General features: G+C 46.3%; 1 protein-coding gene across 1 annotated transcript in view; it reads left to right on the top strand.

Moving 5' to 3' along the window:
- ITPR3 (inositol 1,4,5-trisphosphate receptor type 3) overlaps positions 1-25,358 on the top strand; it is a 605,308-nt gene that overhangs the window by 338,061 nt on the left and 241,889 nt on the right. Inside the window, 1 exon segment of the mRNA XM_040424182.1 lies at positions 103-214. Within this exon segment, the coding sequence (XP_040280116.1) occupies positions 103-214 (112 nt within the window).

Below are 25,358 nucleotides of genomic sequence, written 5' to 3'. Positions count from 1 at the left end.
AGGCAATATATGTTTGGTGGGACAGGAGCAGAATTGATTTATTATTGTGTCATGTATAATGCTCGAACTTTTAAATTAGTTCCTTTTTCTAACTTTTTGCAGACTTATTCAGCACACTAAAAATCTTATGTCTAGTGAAGAAAAGCTCTGTATAAAAGTTTTAAGAACCATTACAGCAAATGTTGCAGAAAAAAAAAATAACTATGAAGAGCGGGTAAGTTGTTACAACTGGCACATACTTCCTCTGCTATTTAGTATCCTGCAATTCATTTATGTAAAAGTGTATTTGTATGAAAATACATATACAATACAAAACATGTAGTTATGATGAAGTTAAAAGGAATGTGGGAGAAAGCTTTTGATCAGCAGGGGTGGGCTGGTTAGCACACAGCTAATGAATCCTGCCTCACAGCTCCCAGGTTGCACTGCATCTGACCAGCTGTGCTTTTATGAAAACTACACCATATTGAGAAGTGATATACTGGTTGACCAGCCACTGAATAAAAATAAAAGCTAATTTTGTTGTAAAACAATAAAATAATGGATACTCTGCCCTAAGATGGTGACATTTCCTATGTGATGGGACCAGAATTTGGATACCAGAGAGGACCCAGCAAGCATTGTATCGGAAGCAGCCGGGGAATGGCAAGATTTAGCCGATTACGCGACAGTAGTTTTAAAAATGTTAGTGTTCAGACAATCCAAGTAGTCTTAAACTGGCCAAACATTTTAATCTCTGCCAACCTCACCATGCACACAGTTTTGTACTAGAAGCAGTGTTTTCACGGAGCACTTTATCAGATATATGGTATCTCACATGGAACTATGGCGTCATGCAAATATGGTGTATGACATGGAAATATGGTGTATGGTGCAATATGCTGCAAAATACGGTTCCATAATAGGCAAAGTATTATGGGCTGAAATGCACCTGGTCTTCTGCATGGGCCCTTAAACTCAGGCTTTCAAGTATATTTTACTTCAAATTCATTTGAAAATAACTTTTTCTTTGTATTAAATTACTTTTGAGCAGGTTTGTAGCCTGAATAAAATTAGCAAGTAAAGCCCTGTCATGTTACTCTTTCAGACCATAAAGCTTAGATTGGTATTGGTAAATCGAATCGGCTGCTCACTCAGTGAAGGAGACCGTTGTATTTACATGCAGAAATCTCCTTCATAGTATGATTGTCCTCATTGCTATAGTGGTCGCTCGTCCCCATACAGAATCATTGTTTCTGGGCAGCAGATCACTGTTTAGACCGCACAATCGGCTCTCCAGAAATGATGATTGGTGTGCCTGCATGAACGATGAGATCACCAAATGAACGAGTGTTTTTGCACATCATCGGGTAATCAGTGGCACATTTAGCTGGCCCGATTATCGGTAACCTACGTTCACAGGAATGGTTGTTCCTGATAATCTAGACTGTTATTGGTTTGTCTCAATCCACCGTTACTGAATGACAGGGTTGATAAGCCAAGAAATAGTTCTTGTACAGGGTCTTAATAAAAACATCACTTTTACTATTTATGCTAAAAGAAAATACAATTTGGGTGGAGCCTGCGCGTACATGGAGAAGGAAGTGTAGTCTGGAGCTCCTCTCCCACTTGGCGCCTTACTTGGCTTTTTATCAGCTATCAGCAGCCTTACCGTGGGGAAAATCGGCAGGGATAGAAGTAAGGAGACCCCGGTACCCCCAGACCCCTGAAACAGCAGGCGGAGATGGAGAAGTTTCTAAAAAACAAGGATCTTGCTGCCGGAGCTGTGGTGACCAAGATGGCGCCGGCTGCTGATACACTAGACTCGGATGCAGCAGAGGAATCGGACACAAACAGCGCAGCAGGAGGGGTGAAAGATTTGGAGCCATCACTCGTACTTTTTTAAAGCAAACCATTTTGCAGGCCATGCTGCCAATTATGAAAAAACTAATGGATATCAGGGTGGACCTCTGTCATTTGGGAGGCCGCGTCGATACACTAGAAGACCAGCAAACTGCGATACTTACCTTCAGCGATTCGGTGAGATTCAAGTTCATGGAACAGCAGCGCCAGCTTAATGCTGCCTTTAACCAGTTAGAGGACTTAGAAAATCGCAATCGCAGGAATAAACTGCGTTTTAAAGGCATACCGGAAAAGCATGCTGCAGAGGATCTTCATCAGGTAGCTGCCACCATTTTCTTTATAATATTGAGCGTATCCACAGAGCCCTACGTCCCAAACCGGGTTCGGCTGAACCTCCGAGGGATGTAATATGTAAATTGCTGAACTTTGCAGACACTTCTGCAAACCTACGTCAAGCACAAGAGAAAGGGGACATCCTGCTAGAGTCTGCTACAGTGCATTTATATCAGGACCTCTCTCCTACCACCTTAGCCAAAAGAAGAACCATTAAGCCGTTACTGGAACACCTAAGAGCTCATGGCCTAATATATAGGTGGCTTTACCCCTTTAGGATTGTGATCGTGAAAAACAACAAGCAATTGGTCATTCGTACACCAGAAGACCTACAGGCTGCTTGGTCTAAAGTGGAAATCCCACCAGTACAAGTTTTTTCTTGGATGCCGGTCCCGATGGAGAATGATCTACCGGTTCTGCCTGCACCGCCGGATCCATAATAAGTAAGGTATACTTTCTGGTTCAGAAGTTAAGAAAGGGTTTGACGCCATATGTTTATGTAGCCACTTGGTGGGTCCAAAATCTATGTTGAGGTCCCTTTTCCCTCATCCATCCTTGTTGTTGTTCTACTATAAGACTCCACAGCATACAATTTATTGGTCATCTCAATGCTGATGCCCTCCTCTGGGTATTATGCTAGCCAGGTCTGCCTGCCTATGTGGGGCAGGCTTAAGTAATGGTGTCACATTTGCACCAACTCCACCCCGACTGTCCTTTCGCATTAGACGAGCCCAATCCGGTGGAGTCAGCCCGACTTGAGCTCGTCAAAATATTACCTCCTTTGTACTTATTAATGCAATCTTTCAATTATGTTAAGTTTTATTTTGTTTGCTTGCTGGGGCCCGCGGGTGAGACGAGGGAGCACACTATCTATGGGGGACCTACCCTTCTTCAATTTGTGACATGACAAGACACACGGTCTACCCCTTCAATGTGAAGGGGTTCAATGTACCTCAAAAGAGATCTCAGTTTTTTTTTCTTTGATACGCAAGAGCTCACCCTCTTCTTACAGGAGACACACTTTAAAACTCAAAAATTCCCAAACTCCAATACTCACCTTTCAACCAATGGTTTCACAGCTGTAATGGTCCTCAGTCATCAATGGGTGTTAGTATCGCTTTAAAAAAAGGTTTGGCCTTCACTTGTCCCCGATCCAAATCTGATCCAGAAGGCAGATTTATATTTGTAAAAGGGAAGGTGGACGACATTCCAATTACCTTAGCAAATGTGTAATAGCCCAAATCGGGGCCAGGTGAAATGGCTAACTAACATTATCCAACAACTGCATTTGTTTGCGGAAGGTATAATTTTGTTCGTCGGAGACTTCAATGACACTCCTAATCCGTTATTAGATTTATCATCCTCTCGTTATGCTGTTTCATTCACAAGTTTACGTACTCTGAAGGCTTCTTTAGAGAGTCTCCACTTAGTAGACATTCATCCAGATGCTAAAGATTACTTTTTTTTCCCCACAGGTGCACCACTCATACCAGTGTATTATCTTTTCATTTCTCAGGCACAGTTAGCTGGGGTGAGATCGGCTGGTATAGAGTCAATCTCAGTCTCAGATCATGCTCCAATTCATGTAACTCTACAGCTTCCATCTCCTGGCCGGAAAGCTTGGTCCTAGAGACTCAACAAAACCCTTTTACAAGATGATACCACAATTTCAGCATTAGGTGAGAAACTTTTCTACCTTCTCACTAATATCACTTCTGATGTCTCATTCCCCGTGATATGGGAATAAGGCCTACATCAGAGGAGAGTTCATAGCTTTAGGAACATTTGTAAAAAAAAAAGAGCTCATAAGAGGTTGACTCTCTGCTAGGCCGGATCTCAGCCTTAGAGAAAGTACATAAACGTTCTCTAGCAGTCTCACAACTCACTGAGCTATCTCACTTAAGAAGCCAGCTAAAAAATTTACTGGGGGTAAAATTTGTGAAAAACCTAATGTACTCAAAACAGCGCTTATATGTTCATGGGGATACAGGGGGGAAGATGATTACTGCCCTGCTTAAGGTCCCTTCTGCCATCTCTCACATTGCCTATATACGCTCTTCCACAAACTCTTAGTTGCATCAAACTGAAGAAATAGCTTCTCAATTTGCCAATTTCTATGAGCAATTATACAACTTAAACATGAGTTTGGAGGAGAAAGAGGAGTGAGCAGGGGATATCATAAAATGTGTGGATTATCTACATCTTCCTGCTCATTCACTTGGGGAAGCCTCTCAACTATTAGCACCAACTTCTATGCTGGAAATCCAACAAGCTTTATCATCGACACCTGTAGGGAAAAGCCTGACGGTCTTCCCATAAGCTATTACAAGAAACTCCAAAATATTCTGTTACCTCATTTTCAATCCCTTTGTCAGATGTTAGTGAAGGATGGGGAGCTCCCTAGACAGGCATTGGAGGCACACATTGCCATCTTGCCAAAGGAGGGCAAGAACTTGGAGCTATGTGGTAGCTACCGCCCCATTTCCCTTTTTAAACAGTGATGTCAAGCTGTGGGCAAAAAATACTGACTAGACGCATACAGGTATTTCTTCCTCCTTTGATACATAAGGAACAGGCAGGCTTTATCCCATCCAGGGAAGCCAAAGACAACGCTAATAGAGTTTCCAAACGCCATACATTTTGCCAAATCCAATAAAATACCTATGGTTCTTCTCGGCACGGACGCTGCTTAAGTTTGGTTTGCCTCTTCTCAATGCTATTTTTTCGCTATATACATTCCCATCGGCAAGAGTCAAGGTTAAAGGGCTTCTGTCACCCCCCAAAATGAATTTTTCATATTTGGGCATATTAAAATCCTTATTGGACGACTATTCCTATATAGGGGCTCTTATCTTGTTCTGTGGCTTCGTTTAACTAAAAATCGATCTTTTAAAATATGCAAATGACTTCACTACCAGCAAGTAGGGCGTCTACTTGCTGGTAGCCGCCGCATCCTCCTTTTAAAAAAACGCCCCCTACTCGCAGTTGATTGACAGGGCCAGCGAGCGCTCTTCTCCTCGGCTGGCCCTGTCTGCAATTCAAATCCCGCGCCTGCGCCTTACGTGTCTTCATTCGGCGCAGGCGCTCTGAGAGAAGGACGCTCGCTTCCTCAGCACTCCCTCAGTGCGCCTGCGCCAATGACGTCACCCCTAAACCCGAAAGAGAAGACGTCATCGGCGCAGGCGCACTGAGGAAGCGAGCGTCCTTCTCTCAGAGCGCCTGCGCCGAATAAAGACACGTAAGGCGCAGGCGCGGGATTTGAAATGCTGACAGGGCCAGCCGGAGAGGAGAGCGCTCGCTGGCCCTGTCAATCAACTGGAGGAGGGGGGCGTTTTTTTTAAAAGGAGGATGCGGCGTCTACCAGCAAGTAGACGCCGTCCTTGCTGGTAGTGAAGTCATTTGCATATTTTTAAAGATCGATTTTTAATGAAATGAAGCGACAGAACAAGGTAAGAGCCCTATATATTGAATAGTCGTACAATAAGGATTATAAAATGCCCAAAAATTAAAAAAATGAGTTTTGGGGGGGGGTGACAGAAGCCCTTTAACAACTCACTGTCACCAACTTATAACATTGCCAACGGCACGCAACAGCGATGTCCCCTTTCGCCCAGCCTATTTGTTATGTGTATGGAAACATTGATCAAGCAAAAAGACAACACCCGCATATTTGTGGATTACAAGCCCCCTTGGGTATCCATACTGCAGCCGTGTATGCGGATGATCTTTTCAATATTCCTTACCAACCCAGCACACGCATCCCCACATGTTTTTTCCCTATTTCAAGATTTGGGACAGTTATCCAATATCAAGATACATCTGGGGAAATCTGAAGTTCTTCAAATTACTCTAGGAACAGAAGAAAAGGAGAACCTGAAAGCTTCCACTCCCTTTGCCCCGGAAAACTACCTCTATAAACATATCTGGGAATGAAGCTACCTAATGATCTTTCTAAGGTTTTTGACCTGAATTACGATCCCTTGCTTAACCAAGTACACATACAATTATCTAGAGATAGAATACCCTTTCTCCACCCCGACTGCCACCCCGACGCTCGCTTCCTCAGCACTCCCTCAGTGCGCGCTGCGCCAATGACGTCACCCCTAACCCGAAAGAGAAGACGTCATCGGCGCAGGCGCAAAATACTCACATTTTCATCATATTTGCAAAAAGCCTATTTTTAGTAGCTCAAATAGTAGACAAATCACAGAACTTGAGAAAACCACTGTTCTCTGCTCGACCCTTGCCGAGGGCAATGTCCAAAATTTACAAATTAATACTAAATGACGCGACAACAGAAATACCAACGTTCTTAAAAGACTGGGAGGTGGAACTACGTACCTCCTTTTCAACACAGATGCCCAGCAGATCACATCGGCTTTTCCAGATGTATTCGTCTGCAAGAAAATTCATATAAGACATTATCTAGATGGTACAGGACACCAGCATACTTGTATGTGAAGGGGAGTGGTAGATACCAGATGTCTGCGGGAGATGTCATCTAACCTAGGAACATATCACACATATGCTGGTTCTGTGAAAAGATTAAGCCTTCTGGACAGGGGTGGAGGAAACAATCAAGGAAGGTCTGTCCTGAACCCCGACTTTAACGCCAAAACCCTAATATTGTTATGGCAAGACACCTCCTCTTTCAGCCCTAACAAAACGGCATTGTCCACTTTCCTTATTCTTGCAGCCAAATTTTTAATACCTTTTACATTGGTTGAGTGCCTGTCCCCCTTCTCAACGGGAATGGTTAAATAGGGTTGATCAGATTTGCAGGCTTGAGGAACTTACCACCTGGATCGACCGCAGACACAAACAGTTTTTACGGATATGGAGGCCCTAAATGTGATTACCCACTTGTGTTACTTTGTTGTTTTTCTAGATGTACCTGTTACTATCTCTACAACAGCATTTTATTTATACATGGTACCAAATAATCATTAAACAAGTCACAACACTCTTGAACCAAAGTGTGTCAGTTGTACAACCTCGTCATTATTATTTTGTTATTTTTATGTTATTTATGTATTTATTTTATTTTGAATCTATTGAGAGCACTTTTATCTCTAAATTGAATTTAGGTTCCATATCTGTAGCCCTAATCATTCACAAATATCAGGACATTTAAGTGGGCATGATGATGCATTCGTGGGCTTATTGCAACAATTAGAGAATAGTGTTTTTATAGTCTATGGTTCATAGGCCACCTGCGTGCAGTTCATCTGTTGTTGAAATTTTCAATTGCATTCTGTGGACAATACTTTCAATAAAAAGAGAGATTTATGGAAAAAAAAAGAAAATACTATTGTGATCCATTAAAACTATCGGGGTACCGCTCTCACTCTATTATGTTATGGTGTACAGATCATGTCTATCATCATAGGATACTGTTACGACCTATCGCTGACCCTGTTATGCCTGGGGTCAGAAGATCGCAGCTGGTGGCTACTCACTCGGTTTCAAAAGATCACTCCATGACCCTAGTGGTGGGATTGGATTCCGATCTAGGTTTTCCTGCTTAGGTTTGCGATCCTTTTTGTCCTGTTAGGAATCTGTAGCTTTTCCTTTCAGCTGTTCTCTGTCAGCCACTCCCAGCTATATATTTCCCTTTCTGCTTCCCTTGTTGCCAGATATAGACCTTCCTTCCAGGTTATCTATTCTGACCTCAGGTGGTGTAGCTGTGGAGCCTGTTGGCGCTGTTGGAACCAGTTCGGTTGGATCTCTGGTTCTCTCCGGCTTGTTTCCGACTATTTGTTGTCTCCCTTCCGGGTTATATGTTGTGTTTATATTGTTTGTCCATTCCCTGTTGTTACCCTAGGTGTCAGTGGTGAGGACTAGTGCTCACACAGCCCTACTCACTACCTAGGGCTTCTTTCAGGGTAAGCCAGGGACGAGGAATGTGATCGGCGTACAGGTGAGCAACGATCTAGGGACATCAGGGTAGCCAGGTACCAGTGTTAAGTGAGTCACCACTCCTCCCTCTCCGTTGGGTTAGGGCACCCGGTCTCCCTTTCCTCTGTGCCTGGTACCTGCCATACCACACGTGATATTATATCTGGCCCTTATTTTGAAGAAAAAAAAATATATATAATTTTTTAAGATCCACTATGGATCCTATTGCTGCTTTGGCAAAGCAGTTTCAAGGTCTGTCTCATAAAGTGACAGAATTGAAGAATCCTTCAGCACCAGGAGCTGCAGCAGTCCTTGAGCCCAGTGGTTGCCATGGGTAACCAGGTCAATCCGGAACCTAGGGTTTCTCTCCCTGACAGATTTTCTGGAGGAAGAGACAAATTTGTGGTGTTCAGTGAAGCCTGTAAATTGTATTTCAGGCTGCGCCCAAGTTCTCCGGGTAATGAGTAGTGATGAACAAACATCGGCCGGGACGGTTCGCGTTCGCAATCAAATGTTCGCGAACCGTGCGTTCGCGGGCAGGCCCCATTGACTTTAATGGCAGGCGAACCTGAGAAACCTTCAGGTTATATTTGCAGCCACCAAATACTTACTAGAAGTGCACAAATAGTCCCACAACATGGACAGTGACATCCCAGAGGGGGATCATTGGCAAAACTTCCCACAAAAAATATTTATTTTAATCAGGGGCCATTTTTATGCGTCTTAAAAGGGGAACTCTTAAAAATGTGCCTGCTGGAGCCTAGAAATTTTTTATTTTAGGGCACAGGAGTACAGGCCCCAAAAATTAGGTATTCACCTGACAGAAAAGAACTTGTGATTACGGTATGTGGCTTGAGGTACATTAGGCCGTCACTGGCTAAAAATTTTACTGTAGGCCGGTACAGGCTCAGAAAATTAGGTATTCACCTGACAGAAAAGAACTTGTGATTATGTGGCTGGAGGTACATTAGGCGGTCACTGGATAAAATTTTTACTGTAGGCCACTAGAGTTAGAGACCCCAAAATTAGGCATTTACCTGACAGAAAAGGCCTTTTATGCTGCTGTATGTACATAAGACAAGGACTATTCTATGTTCTGGCTGGGGGCAGATATGTGTGGGCTGGCATGAGGAAATTCAATTACACGTGGTCGTCACAGGTGTTGAATTCCTCAGAGATCCATGCCTCATTCATATTTAGAAATGTGAGGTAGTTCACACTGTTGTGAGCTAGTGCGCTTATCGGTCACAATCCCCCCTGCTGCGCTTAATGTCCTTTCGGACAGGACACTCGACGAGGGACAAGCCAAGAGTTCCATGGCAAACTGTGCCAGCTCTGGCCACAGGTCAAGCCGGCACACCCAGTAGTCCAGGGGTTCTTTGCTTCTTAGAGCGTCCACATCAGCCGTTAACCCAATGTAGTCGGACACCTGTCGGTCTAGGCGTTCCCTGAGGCTGGATTCGGAGGGCGGCTGTCGATGGGTTGGCTGCAAGAATGATCTCATATCCGAAGTGACCAACACATCTTCAAACCGCCCTCTTCTTGCATGCGCGATAGGATTGGTACCTGCACCTGTTTTTCTATGGGTGGAAATTCCTTTGCCAGCGCCTGCAACAGCAGGATGCAGCATCTCTCACAGCAAGGCCTGGAAATGCTGCATTCTGACAGCCCTCTGTGATGCTGGTAACATGTCCGCCATTTTATGTTTGTACCGGGGGTCTAAGTACGTTGCCAGCCAGTACTGGTTCCTTGCCCTTTATGTTTTTTATATCAGGGTCCCTCTTCAAACACTGGAGCAGGAAGGCCCCCATTTGCACTAAATTGAAAGCGGTGGAGTGCCCTGACTCCTGCTCATCGGCCAGGAGAATGTCGTCCTCATTCTCCTCGCCCAGCCACTAACAACATCAGGGATCCCGAAAAGTTTGAATTCCCCCTCAAAGCCTGCTCTTCTTGCTCCTTCTCACTCCTCCCCCCAGCCACCATCCTCCTCTGACTCCTCTTCAGACTCCTGATAACTTGTCTCAGATGGAGTAATTCCCCCTCATCTTCTAGCTCCTGCTCCTCGACTGGTTTGATCAATAACACGACGCAATGCATGCTCCAGATAGAAGGTGTAAGGTACGATGTCACTGATGGCGCCCTGGCTGTGACTGACTAGTTTGGTGATCTCATCAAATGACCGCAGAAGCCTGCATGGGTCGCGCATGAGCATCCACTGGCTGGGTGAAAAGAAACCAAGCTCCCCAGAACCTGTCCTGCTGCAGAGTTCGTACAAGTAGTCGTTAACGGCACATTGCTGCTGGAGCAGCCTATCAAGCATATACAAGGTGGAGTTTGAGCGCGTCGGTTTGTCACGGATGTCTGACGGGCAGGTTGTAGGTGAGATTTTCCTGGCCTGCCGCAAGTCGTCCTGGACCCTGGGGTATTTGGCAACAAATCGCTGCACGACTAAGTTCAGAACGTGTGCCATGCAAGGCACGTGTGTCATTTTGCCCTGTTTCAGCGCGCTCAGCAGATTGGCACCGTTGTCGCACACCACTTTACCAACTGTCAAATTGAGCGGGGTTAGCCGCTGATCGGCTCCTGTGAGCGCATAGTTGAATGGAGTGCAAGACTGGTATGGCTTTTGGCTTCCAGGCATAACAGCCGCAGCACGGCATGGCAACGTCTCACCTGGCACATTGAATAGGTTCTGGGGGGCGCAGCAGAAGAGGCGATAGCAGTGGAAAAGGAGGAGTCAGCCGAGGAGGAGACGGAGGATGGAGTAGGAGGAGAAGAAGAATAGGCAGGCCTGCATGAAATCCCTGGCGGGTAACGCCAAATCCACTCGTGAGCAACGGGTTACATGCGTGACAGCCATCAGAAGGTTCACCCCAGTGGGCAGTAAAAGTTATGTACCTTCCCTGCCCATGTTTGCTAGACCACATGTCTAGCTAAACGTGGCCATATAGCTCTGGATGCCCTTCTGGGAGAGATATTTCCTTCCAGGAACCTTCCGGTGCGGTGTTCCAATTGCCAAACATTTTCTAAAGACCTCCGAGTCCACCAGTTTATACAACAGTAGTTGGCGGGTTAGCACTTCTGACAATCCAGCGGTCAGCCGTTGGGCAAGAGGGTTATCCGGCGTTATCAACTTTTTACGCTCTTACATTTGGGCTACGGAAGCCTGCCTTCTGCCAGATGAACGCGATGATGGCTTGGTGGAAGGTGGAGTGGAGGACAAATGGGAGGAGAGGAGAAGAAGAGGCAGGACGTGTAGCGCCGGTAGTGTGGCTTTGTGGGTTCTGACACCGTTGCTCCCACTGGGCTCGGTGATGGGAGGGCAGGTGCCTTCTTAAGGCGGTCGTCCCTAGGTGAATGTTGGGATTACTGCAACTTATGTATTGACAGCATAGGCTGCAGATGGCAACACTATTATCAGCACCTAACACGTTAAAAAAAAAGCCCACACTTCGGAGCCATGTGCCGGAGTCCTGGGAGCGCCAGAAGTGACCGTGGATGGCTCGCTCGAGATACATTTGCAGTCTGCTTTTTGCCTTCCTGTGCCCTGCGAGCTCTGTCTGCTTCTCCTCCTTCTCCTCCCTCTCTGCTGCTCCGTCTCTCTCTTTGAACTCCCCTCCTCTTCCTCTCTTGTGGACACCCACGTGACGTCATCAAAACGTCATCATCGTCCTCTTCTCCACCACTGACATTTGAGATCTCGGAGTAGGCAGCAACAGCGGGGACCACACTCCTAGGGCTGATCTGGGTACTGTCGTCAGACCGCTGGTTGGCAGCCGTTGCTACCTCCTCTTCCTCATCCGATGTCATGAATGGCTGGCTGCGCATCGGTATGGTCTAGGAATAGATGGGAAAATAATTCCTCTGACTCGAGTGGGGGGGGCTGTGGTGGTGGTGTCTTTGGGGGAGCACCCAGCAGAGAGTGAGGGGGGTGCAGATACAAAGGATGAGGAGGGTGCAGAAGCGGAAGGCTGGTGCGTCATTTGAAGTAATCACACACGCCTTCTCCAACTTCCCACTTGCGCTCCGGCCTGGTGCACCTGCCCGACCCCTTGCAGAATGGCCTGCCTCTTCCTCTGCCTGTCATTTTCAAAATTACCCTGTGCCTGTCCCTAGAGAAGAGCAGTATTTGTGTAACAGGTATATTGCAGGCCTCAATCAATATTTGGTGGAAACAGGTATATCAAACCCTTAATCAGTATTTTGTGAAAGCAGGTATACGCATACCTCAATATTTGGTAGAAACAGGTATATCGAACCCCTTAATCAGTATATTGTGGAAGCATGTATATCACAGCCCTCAATAATTTTTTTGCTACAACAGTTATATCATACCACCCTGTTTATTTGGGGCAACAGGTATATCGTAGCCCTCAATCAGTATTTTGTTTGAAGCAGGTATATCACACCCCTCAATCAGTTTTTTTTGGTGGCAACAGGTATATCACTACCCATTGCAAATAGTTGTTCCAATAGCACTTGTCCCTCTATATAGCTGCGGTATCGCAGCAGAACCGCACACAACTGCTGCACAATACAAATTCACTATAGTATACTTTCTATGTTAGAAAGTATATTATAAGTATATCACACCCCTCAGTATATCACACCTATTAATAGGCACACCTATACAGTCCTTAAAAGGACTTTTGTGGCCCTATTAGCTAGTGTTCGGTGTCCCTACCAGCTTGTCCCTGCTCCACAAAGTAACCTCTCCCTACACTGGCAAAGCACAGAATGTAAAATGGCTGCCAGATCGGATTCCGTTATAGGGTGGGGGTGTGTCCATGTGTTTAAACATCTCAATTGTCTGTCCTGTCCCACCTGATGGATGGATTTTTTTTTATCAAATCATTTTTATTAAGTTTTAACAATAGTATTGCAAACACCCTGAAAACACATGCCCTCCCCCCCACCCCTCACCCTGAGTCCCAGGTTTGCGGTCGCACGAAAGTCCACAGAAGAGGCACCGAAAGAGTTCTCATATTTCTCCAAAGTCCAGGGTCCAGTAAGACCGTCAGAGTGGTCTAGTGCTTGATTTTCCAACTAGTCTCCAATTCCACAACTACATCCTGCCGTCACGCCATCCGTCAACCAGTCTTATGCACAAATCACCATGCAGTAGATACCTATAGTCATACAGATCAGCAAGCTTATCATGTTAAACCATAATATTATAGGGTGCTACCCACAGAGACCATATTTTCTCGAATTTCTTACTACTCCCTCGTTTTTTTATACACCTAACTCTCTAGCCTCACCAGAATATGGATTTTATCCCTAAATCCTGGATGACCGGAGGAGCAGAGGCAATCAGTGAAATGCAATTAGCTTCCTTGCCTGGTAAGAATTCACAAAATAGCTATTTTAAGCTCAAGAGTAGCAGGTAGTGTTTTAGTATACCCCAATATACATACTGTAGGAGATAAATCAATAGTTATAGCAATCACAGTCGGATTAGATCCACAACATCAGACCAGTATCGCCGCAGCCTCGGGCAGTTCCACATTAAATGGATTAAATCAGCATTATGTGCCCCGCATCTAGGTCAAGTATCATACGTCCTGTATCCCATCCTGTGTAACAAGGCCGGAGTTCTATATACTCTGTGTAGTAATAGCAGTTGTGAGACTATAGTGGGCCCTCACTCACCGCTACCACAGGAAAATCTTCCAAAATCTCCTCCCATTGTTCTGTTGTCAAGCCAGCGATATCTTGCTGCCATTTAGCGTGTAGCTGCAGGGGATGGGCCTTATGTAATGCCTCTAGTAAGCTCGAGTAATACGAAGAGATCACACCCTTTGTATCCCCCTGGAGGCCGTATGAGTGATAATCAAATGCGTATCAGCAGGTACTATTTTATCCTTACGGTCCTGTATCTGCACAACATGTCGTAGCTGAAGGTAGACATATAACACGGTTTTAGGCATCCAAACTCTTGCTGTAGCATACTGAAGGACTTTAGACAATTATTCTCATACAGCCAGACACATCGATTAAGACCATAGGTGTCCCAAATTTTTACACTAGTTACCATATTCTAGCTCCTTATACATATAGTTAGCCAAGATTGGGGTGAATTCGGGTATACCCCTAGAATCTCTTTAGCTTTCCACCATACTGAGTGAATTGCTGCGTAAAATTGCCTGCCTTTGTCATAAAAAGTGCGCCCTCTAATGCTGCTATTAATTCTTGTTATGAACAAGTTGCTGCACAACTCTCCCAGCTGTATTTAACTTATCCATCTCTCCCCATCCCCGAAGGTGTGCAATTGGGCTGCAATATAATACATCCGCGGGTCAGGGACGCTCAGCCCCCCTTGAGTTTTGGGTCTACACAAAACAGTAAGCCTTATACGAGGTATCTTTTTTTTTTCCAGATGATGATCTCGAATATTGCATTGGATAGTATGAAATATTCGTAACTGGGATCCAGGTCGGGGCATTATGTAACATATACAAAAGTTGTGGCATAAGGATCATCTTCAACAGATTATGCGTGCCAATAAGCGGACAAAGGGAGCTTAAAGGGTTTCTATCACTTCATATCACATATTTAGGTGTCAGACACTAGCCGATCCGCTAGTGTCTGCTCTAACAAACCATCCTAATATGATAGGTTTGGGGCAGCCGTTTTGCTAAAATAAGAACTTATATCTATATGCTAATGCTGCCTCTAGGTGCTATGGGGGGCGTCATTAGCACCTAGTGGCTCCGTCTACCTTCCTAAACTGTCGCCGCCCAGCGCGTCCCCTCCAGCCCCGCCCATATCCTGCTGAATGCGATCCTCTCCGTGCGCGTCTCTGTTCTGCACATGCGCAGTGAATGTCTGACCGCTTCCTGCTCAGACATCTCCACTGCGCCTGCGCCGATGACATCATAGTGCTCCGAGGAACAGGCGCAGTGGAGATGTCTGAGCAGGGAAGCGGTCAGACATTCACTGCGCATGCGCAGAACAGAGACGCGCACGGAGAGGATCGCATTCAGCAGGAGATGGGCGGGCTGGAGGGACGCGCTGGGCGGCGACAGTTTAGGAAGGTAGACGGAGGCTCTAGGTGCTAATGACGCCCCCATAGCACCTAGAGGCTCATTAGCATATAGATATAAGTTCTTATTTTAGCAAAACGGCTGCCCCAAAACCTATCATATTAGGATGGTTTGTTAGAGCAGACACTAGCGGATCGCTAGTGTCTGACACCTAAATATGTGATATGAAGTAATAGAAACCCTTAAAGGGGTTATCCGAGTTAATAAAAAATAAAAAAAAAACACTTAAAATCCATCAGGATATACATATAATTTGGTTAAGCTTGATTTCATCAAGTTAAAACCCATATTTGCACCTTTTCATGGTTCTGTCATTGCTTTGTTTACATGCTGAAGTACATGCTGAGGGGGCGTATAACAACAAAGCCTGAGCTCTGCCTCATGAATATTTCTGGGTGTGAACAACCTGACCTTTCCTCCCCCTGCTCTGCACTTTGCAAAAAAAAAATATAAAAATACACACACACGGGCAGAAGACCTCCCTGTCACATTGCAGCTGTACAGTGTAAGTTATGTTATTTTACATACATTTCTTTCATGTTTGGTTTGTTTCTAGTCTAAAAATGTTCTTTCTGTTATTACAGTATATCAAGGAGGACGTATTTGCACTAATTCCAAATTCTGTCACCATAGAAATGAATGGGTCCGCAACCGTTCCGCAAAATTGCAGAACAAATGTGGACCCATTTGCGGATGTGTGAATGGAGCCTAAGGGTACTTTCACACTAGAGGCAGGATCGATCCAACAGGCTGTTCACCCTGTCGGATCCGGCCAGCCGCTATTTTGCCGTGCCGCTGGACTGCCGCTCTGTCACCATTGGACTATAAAGGGGACGGTGGTGGAGCTATGGCGCAGCACGGCAGTGCACAGCGAGTCGGCCACTTGACTAAAAGTCCTGGATTTTCGACTTTTTATGGTACTTTCACACTAGCGTTAGTGTGATCCGGCAGGGCAGTTCCATCGTCGGAGCTGCCCGCCGGATCCGCCAATCAGTGTTGGACAACTGAACTGACAGCATTTTGTAGACGGATCAGGTGCGGATCCGTCTAGAAATGCATTGCAAAAACGGATCCGTCTATCCGCTTGCCATGTCGGATGGACGGATCCCTCTTGCAGTCCTTTTTCACAGCTTTCATGTTCTGCGCATGCGCAGACCGGAAGGGCGGATCCGTCCTTCAGTTGTTTTGCAACGCCGGATCCGCAAGGCAGCTCCGTTGTCGGAGCTGCGTGCCTGCTGGATGCGCCGATCAGTGTGACAAGTGACAGCATTTGTAGACGGATCCAGGTGCGGATCATCTAGAAATGCATTGCAATAACAGATCCGTCTATCCGCTTGTCATGTGGATGGACGGATCCCTCTTTCAGTCTTTTTCACAGTTTTCATGTTCTGTGCATGCGTAGACCGGAAGGATGGATCCGTCTATCCGCTTGTCATTGTGGATGGACGGATCCCTCTGTCAGTCCTTTTTCACATTTTTCATGTTCTGCGCATGCGCAGACCGGAAGGGCCGGATCCGTCCTTCAGTTGTTTTGCAACGCCGGATCGTCGGAGCTGCGTGCCTGCTGGATGCGCCGATCAGTGTGACAAGTGACAGCATTTGTAGACGGATCCAGGTGCGGATCCGTCTAGAAATGAATTGCAATAACGGATCCGTCCAGCGGCACCGTCAAATAGCGGCAGGGTGAACAGCCTGTCAGATACGTCCTGCCGCTAGTGTGAAAATATCATTAGCATTATCTGTATCTAAGCAATATCTATATTATTCAAATATATATTCAATAAGGATATTGCTTAGATAAATCCATATATTGGTGGCAGATAAGGATTTTATATAGCTGAATAATGATGATGATGATCATAATAATGATGGCCAATAATTTATTTATATTTCCCAGGGGGTGTTGAATGTGTACTAGTGGGGGAGGGGGGGCAGGGCTGTAATAACGATCCCCAGATGCAGAGGGGAACGTTTACAAACTGCCACCTCTAGCCCCAGTGAATGCAGGAGGGACAAACATACCTGTGCTGCTGGAGATCACCTCGGCTCTGGTTTGTACTGCACATGAGCGATCGCATAGCAGAGCGAGGCCAGTGACAAGAGCTGGAGGGGGGAGGGCACCAGAGGCTCTGACGTCTCATTTACAGAGCCTGGACACTCCCTCAAGCATAGAGAAGCTTGTAAACGAAACATCATCAGCAGAGCAGAGCTGGGCAGTGTGAGGAGAGCTGGAGGGGGGAGGGGGGAGCGGCACCAGAGGCTCTGACGTCTCGTTTACAGAGCCTGGACACTCCTCAAGCCGGGGAAAAGCTTGTAAACGAGACATCATCAGCAGCAGAGCAGAGCCGGGCAGTGTGAGGAGAGCTGGAGGGGGAGGGGGGAGGGCACCAGAGGCTCTGACGTCTCGTTTACACAGCCTGGACACTCCCTCAAGCAGGAAAAGCTTGTAAACGAAACGTCACCAGCAGAGCAGGGTTACTGACGTCAGGGGTCACATGACCCTGAACTGAACTGGCCCAAATAGTGATAGATAGGTAATGAAAGTGATTTTAAGAATCTTTCACTAGTCTACAATAAATGCATTAGAATAGATTTATTTAAGTCGGATAACACCTTTAATCCATACTTGGACCTTCCGTCTGAAATTATCCATCAGCGGCAATAAATTCAGACGGATAAAATCCTGAGGATTCGTTGATATCTGAACACCTAGATACTTGAAGGAGGCTACAATCTGTAAGCCCCGCCGTACATCTGTGGTCTGTCTGTGAAACCCCCCCAAAGGCATTAGTACTTTGCCCAATTAATTGTCAAGCCAGAAAGATGTCCAAAATTATTAATAATCTCCATAGCTGCCGGTAGAGAAGAAGTCCAGTCGTCTAGAAACAGGCAAAAGGTCATCCGCATAGAGAGCGACCTTTTCTGTTACCGACCCCACAAGTGATACCCTTCACTGCCTCTGCCTTCCTGAGAGCTGCTGCCAAAGGTTCCACCGCGATCGCAAACAAAAGTGGCGAAAGGGGGCACCCCTGCCTAGTCCCTCTGTGTAATTCAAAGGAGTCAGAAAGCCTGCCATTCACTTCTAGCTGTAGGGTGTGCGTACAATACCCGGATCCAATAATTAATACTGACCCAAATCCCATGGCTTTTAGCACCATAATGAGGTATTGCCATTCCACACTATCGAAAGCTTTGGCCGCATCCAAGGACACGACCGCTGCGTCCGACGCGTGGATCTGGCCCACCTGGATTGCCAGGTACAGTCGTCTAATATTCACTGCCGTCGACATGTTAGGTATGAATCCGGCTTGATCAGAGTGGATCACGGACGTGATCACAGAGTTAAAGCGGTTAGCCAACACCTTCGCTAGCATTTTGACGTCGACCTGCAAAAAAGAAATGGGTCGATATGATTCTGCCTCTAAAGCATTCTTCTCTGGTTTTGGAATAACCACAATAATGGCTTCATTCAAAGAAGCTGGGAGAGAATTACCAATTTGAGCCTCCTTAAACACCTCCAACTACTGTGCCCCAGTTTGTATATTTCAGCCGGCAGGCCATCCCACCCGGGTGCTTTATTATTGGACATGTCTCGCAATGCCGTTTCCAATTCCATAAGGGAAATTGGGGCATCCAGCTGGGATTGTTGATCTCGAGTAATAGCAGGGAGACTAAGCAGGGTGAGAAAGTCCTCCATCTGAGTTTCTGAAGCAGTAATATTTGAAGAGTATAAATCAGAATAAAAGGAATACAAGATCCCCACCACCTGTTCCGGGGAAGTACAGATGTTCCCTTCTGAGTTACGTAGAGCTGCTATAAAGCTGGACTGATGTTGGGCCTTGGTTAAAAGAGCCAATAGTCTCCCCGCCTTTGCTCACTCCTCATAATACCGCTGTTTTTTTTTTTTTAAATCTCCTATTTTGTGCGTTCAGCAGCAGTCTATCATTTAGCATCCTTTGGGCCTCTTTCCATTTATTTTCAGAGTCTATAGATGGATTTAATATATACTCAGCTTCCGTCTCCGCTACTTCTTGTGTCAGTCTCCTCACTTTTTCTCTAGTTTCTTTTTTCCTCCCATTAACCTTCGCTATTAATAGACCGCGCAGAAAAGCTTTCAACGCGTCCCAAACTATCAGTCTTGAGGCGGTAGGTAAATTAAAATAAAAAAATTCTGTTAGTTTCTCTTTAACACCCGCTACATCTACTAGTATATGCAGCCAGCTCGGGTTAAATTTCCAGCACCTATCTCCCTGCGCCAAGCGCGGCTGCAGAGTAACAACTGTCAGTAGCGGAGAATGATCCAATAACCTCCTGGGGAGATATATAATATCCTGTATAAAGCCGCCCATAACTTCATTTCCTATCACCAAATCAATTCTGGATAATGAGCCATACGAACTAGAGTGGCAGGAATACTGCCGTGCATCCGGATTTCTCTTTCTCCAGAAATCAAAGAGCGCCACCTCCTGCATTAAGCGTTCAAAGGGGGTAACGCCCTCACTGACCACACTAGAGGACCTGCCGAGCTTGTCCAATTGTTGACAAGGTACAGTATTAAAGTTGCCAAAAAGTAAGGTGGGAATCTGTGGCAGATCTGCAATAAAAGAAAACATCTTCCTAACCAGTAACGGTGAATAGGGTGGAGGGATATATATCCCTATAAGAACGCATTCAACATTAAACAAAGTGCAGTGCAGGTATATATACCTCCCTTCCTCATCAGTTCGTCTGGTGATGCAGGTAAACTGAATATTTTTATGAACAAGAATACTCACTCCCCTGGCGTATGTAGCATGAAAGCTATGCCCAGCCCACGAGGGAGTGAGCAAGTGTACGTCAGAGGGGAGTAAGTGCGTTTCCTGCAAACAACAGATCAGAGGCTGGTGCTGACTTACACTGTCTAAAACCGCTTTTCTTTTATTGGCATCTTTAATCCCTCTCACATTCCAGCTCAAGAGTTTAACAGCGCTAGCCATAGTCATCAAATATCAGCAAATGAACAGATAGTGTACCTCTTAAGTACCCAATCTTCCCTGACCGCAATCCCTAGAACCCCCCATGCTCCCACCCCATGTAAACAACTGGAACCAAAGGACGGATACCGGCCGCACCAACAGGTCCCCGCAAAAGCTCCCATAACAGGACCGCGGGTTCAATAACAAAAACCTGTCAGCGCTACCGGGCCCAGCCCCAAAGTTAACTTACCCCGTGAGGGGCGAGGTAGTCAAATGCAATAATAAACTCTAAAAAATATATCACGGAACAATGAAAATAGATTCCACAATCGCTGTTGCTCCTTCGGACTATGTAATTGTAATATTAACTTAATTCTAACTACACCATACAGCCTCCACGGATCCCCCCATATTTCTCTTAATAGGAAAGAAAGCATTGCAATCAGAATAGAAACTCTAGTACACATCTGTACACACACTCAGGCACATATTCTCATGCATGCTCTCAGTATATTATACTCAAATATTCAGTGACGGTCAAGAGCAGAGATGATTCAGTCTCCGTCCACCTGTGGCTCCGCCGCGCGGAGTTGACGCTCATGCTGATCCAGCCAACGCACCGCTTCTCTCGGGTCTTCAAAAAAGGCAGTAGTCCCAAAGGCAACTACTCTCAATTTTGCTGGATATAGCACTGAGTAAGACACATTAAGTCCTCGCAGTCGACGCTTTATATCCAGAAATCTCATCCTCCTTTTCTGGACATCCAGGTAGTAGTCGGGGAAGAGTGACACCTTCTGGCCATTAATAGCTATTGCAGGCATTTCACATGCCTTTCTGAGGATAATGTCCGGATCTTTGTAGTGAAGTATTTTCATAAGCACCGGTCTGGGTGGAGCCCCTGGTGGTAAGGGGCGAGTCGGGACCCGGTGAGCCCTTTCTATTGCGAAAAGTGGGGTCAAGGACTCTGTCCCAAATTGCTCCTTAATCCAGTTTTCAAAGAAATCAGTAGGGTTCTGTCCCTCCACTTTCTCCGGCACTCCCACAATCCGCACATTGTTTCTACGGAGACGGTTCTCCAAATCGTCCTGTTTGGCCACAATAGCATCCAGCTTACGTGCATGTTCACTTGTTTCTCGTCTGAGAGATGGTATGGCGTCCTCCAAATCCCCCATGCGGCCTTCCAGAGCAGTGGTGCGTTCCGCCAGCCTTTTTAAGTCATGGCGCACTATGGATACGTCCTCTTTAATAGTACCCACTTGCATTGTGAGAGCAGTTAAGGACTTACTGCATTTAGTAATGGCTTGCAGGACATCTTTAAGAGTGGGTTCCTCTGGCTCTGAATCCAAGGCATACAGCTCAGGTCTGATCTTACAGGGCAGCAGGGGGTTACTTTTAGTAGAGGTATGCTCCGCTGCAGCATCTACAGCAGCACCTTCCCCCTCTGAGTCAGGGCCATCATCTGCAGGAGAATTATAGCACTTGCCGCTGGAGTCTTTTGCTGGGGAAGAGGTGGTAGTACGGGCATACCTGCCCAGCTTGGCTGCAGCTTCGCGCTGAACCTCCCCAGTGCGTTCCCGGCGTCTCGGAGTGTCGGGTCCGGCGCCATCTTGGAGGTCCCTGTCGGCACCTTTAGCTCCTCTCCGGCTGGCCATTTTCGCGCCGCTCCTCAGGATCTTGATACCGGAAGGTTCAGTACACCTTAGGGCAGCTTGAGGGGGTCCAGGTAGGATATATAAATCGGTGTATCAGGATAAAAAGCCCGAGGGTATGCGGGAGCTCAACGTGGTCGGCTAGCTACGCCCCCGCAATGCAAAAGAATATGACGAATTGCGAACATGCAAAGTTCGCCGTGAAACGACCGCCGGGCGAACTGCAAGGCCATCTCTAGTAATGATGAACAGCGGGTGGGGATTGTTATCTCCCTTCTTCAAGGGGATCCTCAATCCTGGTCTTTTTCACTGCCAGCTGGTACCCAGGCCCTCCGGTCGGTAGATGGGTTTTTTGAGGCCCTTGGTCTCATATACGATGACCCTGACCGAGTCTCTCTAGCCGAGTCCAGATTACGGCGGCTTCAGCAGGGAGATCAGTCAGCAGAGGTTTATTGTTCCGAATTTCGAAGGTGGGCCACTGATACTAAGTGGAATGACCCTGCTCTCACGAGTCAGTTTTGCCAAGGGTTGTCAGAAAAGGTAAATGATGCGCTCGCGCTGTATGAGACTCCTATATCCCTTGAGGTCGCTATGTCACTATCTATAAGAATTGATAGACACCTTAGGTATAGGCTGAGGAGTTCTTGTCCCCCACCGACTGCTCTCAACCAGGAGTCAGCTTGTTCTGACGCAGACGAACCTATGCAGCTAGGGGGAGCCACTCGTCAGGATGGTCCTCCTGGGGCTCGTCGTAAATCTGGGGTTTGTTTTTTGTTTGGTCAGAGGGGTCATTTAATTGGTGTTTGTCCATCGGTACCTAAGAAAAAGAAACAACCGTCGGAAAACTACTGACCCCAGGTTGTGCGGGGGATGACAACCTGGGCGTATAAATTTCCTCTATACGAACGTCTCAGTTTGTTTTGCCAGCTACTGTAGTTTCAGGTAATAAAACTGAGAAGATTTCTGTTTTCTTAGACAGTGGGGCGGGGGTCAATTTGGTGGATACCCAATTTGCTCGGACTTTGGGTTTTTCTTTTAGTCCGTTGTTTAGATCTATCCCATATTTGCTATTGACTCTGCTCCTCTTACTCAGGGGAATCAGACACACATTGTACATGACATACATCTTTGGGTGGGGGCCCTCCATAATAAGGTTATTTCTTTCTATGTTCTGGAAGGGCTTCCTACTCCTATGGTATTAGGTCTTCCCTGGTTGGTGGCGCATAATCATGTTGTTGATAATGGAGTGGAGTGAACATTGTAGGGACAATTGCTTAAAGGGTTTCTGTCACCCCACAAAACTCATTTTTTTTTTTTTTGGATAGTTAGATTCCTCATAGCGCGATATAGGAGAATATAATAGTCTTACTTACTTTTATGCGGCCGATTCTTTATAAAACGAAGTTTTATAATATGTAAATGAGGGCTCTACCAGCAAGTAGGGCGCCTACTTGCTGGTAGCCGCAGCAGAAAACCGCCCCCTCGCCGTGTTGATTGACAGGGCCAGCCGTGATCTCCTCCTCCGGCCGGCCCTGTCAGTATTTAAAAAATCGCGCGCCTCTGGTCATTCGGCGCAGGCGCTCTGAGATAAGGAGGCTCGTCTCCTCAGCACTCCCTCAGTGCGCCTGCGCCGATGACGTCTTCTCTTTCGGTGATGTCATCGGCGCAGGCGCACTGAGGGAGTGCTGAGAGACGAGCCTCCTCATCTCAGAGCGCCTGCGCCGAATGAGCAGAGGCGCGCGATTTTTGAATTACTGACAGGGCCGGCCGGAGGAGGAGATCACGGCTGGCCCTGTCAATCAACACGGCGAGGGGGCGGTTTTCTGCTGCGGGCTACCAGCAAGTAGACGCCCTACTTGCTGGTAGAGCCCTCATTTACATATTATAAAACTTCGTTTTATAAAGAATCGGCCGCATGAAGTAAGTAATACTATTATATTCTCCTATATCGCCCTATGAGAATCTAACTATCCAAAAAAAAAATGATGCGTTTGTGGGGTGACAGAAACCCTTTAAGTAGCAGTTGCTCAGCCACCTCCATTACAACCTTACTAACATTTGTGAATGATTTTGAAGATGTTTTCTCTGAGAAGGGATGTCAAGAGTTAGCACCCCATCGTCTGTATGATTACCCCCCGGTTAACCTGCTCCCTGGAGCAAATTTACCTAAGACCAGTGTAAGGGGTTACACTCTCAGGCTGGGCGGCGATGACAGATTCTCTTGCAGAACACAGGGTTAAAGTCCAAATGCACCCCTTCCAGGACTTTACCATACACCTTTCTGTTCACCTTACCACATATCCCCCCCCTCTTCTCTAGACCGGAGGTCTGGATATTTTTAGCCAACAAGCAGTGTATCCTGGACAAAGCATCTGCGTTCCCCTGTAATTTCCCCAGCCTATGTTCAACCTTGAAATGAAAATTTTACAGGGAGAGAAACCACCTGGTCACTCTTGCGTTTTTCTCCCTGTTTTGTTTCATCCAAGTTAAAGGAGCGTGATCTGTTACCAACAGAAATTTCCTACCCAGCAGGTAATAGCTAGACACTCTTATTCCACTATAACATAATTTTTCTCTGCTGGGGTCAACTTCCTACTTAGGTACATCACTGGGTGCTCCTCCCCATTTATCACTTGTGACAGGACCGCTCCCAAGCCTGTCTCAGATGCATCAGTCTGGACCAGAAACTCTTTTCTGAAATCCGGGGAAATGAGCACCGGCTGTTGACAGAGAGCGGACTTTAGGCTTTGAAAGGCCTTTTCTGCCTCTGGGGTCCACTTCACCATTACTGACTTAGGGCCTTTCATTAAGTCAGTCAATGGTGTTGCCATCGAGGCAAAATTCGGTACGAACCGGTGGTAGTACCCTGTCATGCCAAGGAAGGCCCTGACTTGTTTCTTCGTTAAGGGCCTAGGCCAGTCTTGTATCGCCTCTACTTTATTGATCTGGGGTTTAACCAGCCCTTTACCAATAATGTAGCCCAGATATTTTGCTTCCTCTAAACCCACTGCACACTTCTCAGGGTTTATGGTTAGGTCAGCATCACTAATGGAGTCTATAACGGCCTGTACCTTCCAGAGGTGACTTCTCCAATCAGATGAAAAAATGACCACATCATCAAGGTAAGCAGCAGCATAGTCACGATGTGGCTTCAAGATCAGGTCCATCAACCTCTGAAATGTAGCAGGGGCTCCATGTAACCCGAACGGCATCACTGTGTACTGGAACAGTCCCTCTGGAGTGGAGAATGCCGTCTTTTCTTTTGCATCATCTGATAATGGTATCTGCCAATACCCTTTTGTAAGGTCAAGGGTCGTGATGTACCTTGCTTTCCCAAGCCTCTCAATTAGTTTGTCTACTCAGGTGGGTACGGCCTGGTAGGACAGAAAACCTTCCTCTATTTTTCTGTAGAAACTCCTTTACTTCTTGTTTCTGGGGGTACTGACAATGCCTCACAAATTTTTACCGGAGGAATTGGTGGTGACACCTCCTTACTCATGGTCTGTGCGGCCACCAATGACTCCCGATCTTTCCATGGCTTGATCAGATCTTTTGGTAAATCTGGTAGGGTTTTCTCCTTCCTGGTTGGTGCACCTTATAGTTCACCTCGTCCACTTTTTCCACAACCTCGTAGG

Source organism: Bufo bufo, chromosome 3, assembly GCF_905171765.1.
Source record: "Bufo bufo chromosome 3, aBufBuf1.1, whole genome shotgun sequence".
Taxonomy (NCBI): Eukaryota; Metazoa; Chordata; class Amphibia; order Anura; family Bufonidae; genus Bufo; species Bufo bufo.
The sequence above is the reverse complement of the archived record's forward strand: the minus strand, read 5'-3'. Positions and strand labels throughout refer to the sequence as shown.